Raw genomic sequence first — 5,213 nt, forward strand, 5'->3', positions numbered from 1 at the left:
GACCATTTTTTTTTTCTTTGGAATAAAGAAAAAATGATTTTAAATTAAGAAAAGACGTTTAAAATTTTAAAGTTTCATGTATAATTTTAGTACAAGAAATTTAAAAAGAAAAGAAAAGAAAAGTTGTAAGGATGGAAAGGGGGATTAATGATGGAAGGTGAGCAACCATTAGGGTTGGAATTATTGTCCTTTAATTCTGGAGTAGGGTCCAGGGCTTGTGTCATAACCTTTCCCTGTTGATGGAGTGGGGACAGGCCTGACTCCGGGGCTGGAGGGGCTTTTTCTCATGTCTCCACTCCATTGGAAGTGCCCCAACCACCTCCATAGTCCATACAAAACAAAGACTTAAAAAGATATTTCTCCACTCGGTAATTGACTCGGTCCTGGTCGCCCGTTATTTCTTTCTTCGTTTCCTACGCAATGAGCGTTTCAGATTTTGATTTGCAGAGTTGGTCCAACAGTCAACTCACCGTATCTCTCACTCAACCCCTGATACGGAAGCCAGTGTCAGAATTTGTTCGTTAAAAACTCGAAACTAAACGAAAACAAAAGAAACACCCGACCATCTTATGTTTTTGATCGCGCGCTCTCTTTCTCTCTCTCCCTCCCTCTCAATTTTACACAGTGAATTGAATTGATCATCGGAAAATAAAGGAAGTCGGTGGTAATAGTGACTTGTGAGAGATGTTGAGGAAGTGTTGGAGGCAAGTGGAGAGAGTGTTGGGAAGGGGAGGCGGAGATGAGCTGCTGTGGCACATGGACTTGAAGCCTCATCCGTGTGGGGACTTGTCCATAGCCGTTGTTCAAGCCAATTCTTCTCTAGAAGACCAAAGTCAAGTCTTCACTTGTCCCTCCGCTACCTTCGTCGGCGTCTTCGACGGCCACGGCGGCCCTGAGGCCTCTCGCTTCCTCAACAGTCACCTCTTCCCCCGTCTACATAGTAATATTTTCTCTCCTTACCTTTAAACCATGCTCACTGTATGTTTGGCTGCCCAAGAAAACAAAGCCTCCTCTCAAGTCTCAACTACGGCTCTACTGCTGTTTGGCTTTCTTGAAACGATTCCTTTTTTCTTTTTCTTTTTCCCCTGAAGTCCAAAACAAGATAAACATGAGATTCAAAGTTTATTTTTAGTTTGTTATCTTTTCTTTTTCCTCAGTTTTCTCTGCAACCAAACATTTGGTGATTTTCCTAATAAAAAAAGTTATAACTATAAGATCATTTTATTTTTGAATTAATTATTGTAAAATTTCAATTTATAGGACTCGCTTCGGAGCAAGGCGGATTGTCTACGGATATAATTAAGAAGGCATTCGATGACACTGAAGAGCAATTCTTGCATTTGGTGAAGCGATCTTGGCCTGCTCGACCGCAGATTGCTTTGGTCGGATCGTGTTGTCTTGTTGGAGTAATTTCTAATGATGTGTTGTATGTGGCCAATCTTGGGGACTCGAGGGCGGTTCTTGGCCGGAGAGTCTCCAGGGGGGGGAAGAACATGATAGTGGCAGAACGATTATCCACTGATCATAATGTTGGAGATGAAGAGGTGAGGAAGGAGGTTGAAGCACTCCATCCAGATGATGCGCATATAGTTGTAAATAATCGTGGAGTTTGGCGGATTAAGGGTATAATTCAGGTAAGCCAATACTTCCTATCATTATTGTCATTGAAGGATTAATTTGAATTGCTGGTGCTTATTGTCTTTGCTTTATGTTTTAGTGCTAGCTGGATGGAATTTTAGCTTGGTTACGTCTCATAAGCAGCAATGTGATTATTTTGATTTATATCTGATCCAATTTCGTAAAGGGGCATAAGAGTGTAGTGCTCAAAGTTGCAATATAGGATTTCTTTTGAAGTTCATAAATTTGGTTTCTTCCCATGTAGCCTTTCTGATGTTCATATAACTTCTCTAGATTCTTCTACTAATGCTTGAACATGGTTTGTTAGAGCCATAGAGGTAGTTATATTAAAGTTCATCGTACGTCTCTTGTGTTGTTGCTTTATATTAGTATTAAACTAATCTATTGGATATCATATGAATTTTCTTCCTTTCTAAGCATTACTACCTGGATTACTGTTCTTAGGTACAAACTTCACTAGATCTGTGGCTTTATCTTTTTGCCCATGTTTATACTTATGTTCTTGCTGGTTCATGTCCTTCCATGCCAGCTTGCTCAAGCACTGGCTCTTCTATTTGTACTGCATTTTCTGATGCATCACTATTTCTTCCTCCCACTATCATCTCAAGACTACTGATGGATGCAAACACTTTCTGCATTAGGAAGTGCATTGTAGGAATGGGAAAAAAAGAGAGTAGAGGACTTCCATTTCTATTCCATTTTTTCGGGAAATATGCCATATGCTTAGTAATCTTTATTCTTTTTTGGTTTTAAATCTTGATTTGCATTGGCTCCATGTTCTGTATTTAGTGAAGATGTTAGAATTCGAAAGTACAAATTTGTCAGGTTTGGAGAGAACAAATTTAGACTCAGGATTCCCATCTTCTGAACTTCTGATAGCATTGAATGGTCTAACTGTAAAAAACATACTGCATGTCAGTGATTTCTGAATTGTAGGGGAAGGTAGAAGGTTAGCTCTTACTTTAGTTACTGAAGAGTTGCATCTGTTTGTAGTTGTGAGAGAGGTATCTAAACCAAAACGAAATCAAAAGAGTTAGCAATTTTCTATTAGCATGGTTTTTCTATTACTCCTGGAAGTTCCGCCGTGGTTATTCTATCACTCCTGGAAGTTCCTATTAAGCATAAAAATTTTCTCCATAGGAGAATAAGCCATACTTATTTTGTTATTTGATTTATTTGTCTTTGTGTTGTCTTTTTGGACTTTAGAGTATCCTGTCTGCCATTATTTCCAGTCACATTGTTTGCCAGAAAAAGGGCCAGATAAAGTAATTCCAGGTTCCAATTTTCTGCCCATGCTAAATGCAACTAAAAGAAAAGGGATTATACAATGTTCATGGGACACGCATGGAAACCTCATGCAGTATAATTTTGTGATAGGATTCACAATACTTTCTTCTTTTACTTCTTGTTAGTGAGACTATCATGCCTAACAATTTTGCTTGTTGCCATGGATATATGGTCCTGACCTGCATCTTTTAGGGGGCTCTTTTAATTTTTTTTTTTAATAGCCAATAGTGGGTGAAATTTATTGGGCAAGGATGCGAATTCCTCCACTTTCATATTCAATTGGAGACATAAATAAAGCTGTGGGGTGATAATGAATTCGTTTGTTTGCCTGGTTAACCCCAATAGTAAATTCAGGGTCCTTTTCATTCAACTTTTGAGGGATACACTGATAATGGTTGCTAATGACAACCTTTTAGTGTAACAAAATGATCATCTTTCTCTTGCAATTTTTTTTCTTTGTTTCTTGATAGTTGATACTAAACCAAATCAAATGTTCCACTCTGCAAACAAGTCCATTCAACTTCATGGTAGTTATGGATGACAACTTTGAAGTACGGCAACACGATCAATGTTTCACACTTTTTTGCTTTTACTTCTTGATGCTAAATTAGATGTTCCCACTCAGCAAACAAGTGGTGAGAGAGGGTTTCCTTATAAGTTTTCCCTTTCTAGGTGTCCAGATCTATTGGAGACATATATTTGAAGAAACCTGAGTTTAACAGAGATCCCCTCTTCCAGCAGTTTGGATATCCCATTCCACTGAAACGACCTGTAATGACTGCAGAACCCTCAATTCAAGTGAGGAAGTTGATATCAGAGGACTTATTTTTGATATTTGCATCAGATGGCCTTTGGGAGCAATTGAGCGATGAAGCAGTTGTGGATATCGTCCACAAAAACCCAAGAGCTGTAAGTGTATTCTCACTATTTTCTCCATTTCTTTCTCAAAAGAATGCCTCAGTATTTATTATATGATAAATTTATCTGGATTTCATAGATCACATTCAATTTCAAACTGCTGGATATTTGATTTGTTCATATCCAGTTTTTTCTTTTTCTGGGTCAAATTCTGTTTCTACTTAGATCATCTAAATCTTTGAGACAGCTCCACCAACCATGACTTTAGATCTTGTATTTCTCAAAATTCCAATTGGGTCATTGGCTAACCCCATTTTCCATTCATGATGTGGCCTTTCATTTTTACCTCACTTCAACTCCACATAACCACTTTTGGGAACTTTCCACATTGTTTATGACAGAACGTTATTGTGTTCCTAAAATACTTGGCAGGGAATAGCCAAGCGATTGGTCACAGCTGCTCTTCAGGAGGCAGCAAAGAAAAACGAAATTAAATACGATGAACTGAAAAAGACAAGTAAAGGGTTGAGGCGTCACTTCCATGATGACATCACTGTTGTTGTGATGTATCTAGATCACCTCCACGGATCAGCTGGTGGTAGCAGATTCAAGGAAGGCTCTGTTGACTGCATCAGTGCTCCGGTTGATATCTACTCTCTCAATGTGGATGAAGCAGAAGACCCACTTTATATGGATTCCTGAAACAAACAAGCTCACCCAAAGGTACATGATGGATTTGCTTGTGAATAGAACCAATAATCTATGATAGAGCGTATTTATACAATAGGTGCATCAAGCGCACAATGGATAGATAGTTTATATTATGAAAAAACAGCCATGTACATAATGGAGCCTCTAGGAGGGATGCCAGAGATGCAATTTGCTGAGGAGTACTTAAGACTCAGGTTCTGGCCCGCATTCTACTTGGTTGCTTTGGTTGAGTTCCTTCTGTATTAGTTTTCAATGATGGTTTGGATTGGCTAGATGGATTTGGTATGGCAGGCTCCCGGAAGTACAAATGTCATAAGGTTTGAGTCTCCATTTTGCATTTTCATTTTTGGTCTTTTAATGGAATATGGTATACGGAAATTTTCTCATATTTAAGGCTGTTCAATTGGAGTATCGATCATTTATTAGTTTGTAAGTGTGTTTACCATGGTGAGATTAAGATACCAGGATTTATGGATGGAAGGTATGTCATAAGATCTGTGACTAGGTGGCTAGACTTCAATGCTTTTAGATGATTCTTACTCTCAGCTATTTCTGTGACTGTTGGCCGAATGGCAAGCAGGGCTCCGGCGGGCCAAGATCTGCCAGACCCGAATCAAGCCGACACAGTTGTTCTGCATACATCATTCAGCAAGATCAAACATGAAGTAAAAATAAATTTCACCAGCCACACTACTCTTAATGTTAAGATGTTTATGGAC

General features: G+C 38.8%; 1 protein-coding gene across 1 annotated transcript; it reads left to right on the forward strand.

Moving 5' to 3' along the window:
* The first annotated feature begins 208 nt into the window (after positions 1–208).
* LOC100854185 (probable protein phosphatase 2C 63) lies at positions 209–4,919 on the forward strand. The gene is made up of 4 exons (XM_003634302.4): positions 209–940; positions 1,261–1,634; positions 3,598–3,834; positions 4,216–4,919. The coding sequence occupies exons 1-4, from the start codon at positions 685–687 to the stop codon at positions 4,483–4,485; spliced, it is 1,137 nt and encodes a 378-aa protein (XP_003634350.1). The 5' UTR covers positions 209–684; the 3' UTR covers positions 4,486–4,919.
* The last annotated feature ends 294 nt before the right edge of the window (positions 4,920–5,213 follow it).

Source organism: Vitis vinifera, chromosome 18 (genome assembly GCF_030704535.1).
Source record: "Vitis vinifera cultivar Pinot Noir 40024 chromosome 18, ASM3070453v1".
NCBI lineage: Eukaryota > Viridiplantae > Streptophyta > Magnoliopsida > Vitales > Vitaceae > Vitis > Vitis vinifera.

Excerpts from the sequence above, each read along its gene's own strand:
- LOC100854185 (XM_003634302.4), top strand. The coding sequence starts at position 685 with ATGTTGAGGAAGTGTTGGAGGCAAGTGGAGAGAGTGTTGGGAAGGGGA. Across the intron at positions 1,635-3,597 it reads GGATTAAGGGTATAATTCAG|GTGTCCAGATCTATTGGAGA; the intron begins GTAAGCCAATAC and ends TTCCCTTTCTAG. Across the intron at positions 3,835-4,215 it reads TCCACAAAAACCCAAGAGCT|GGAATAGCCAAGCGATTGGT; the intron begins GTAAGTGTATTC and ends AATACTTGGCAG.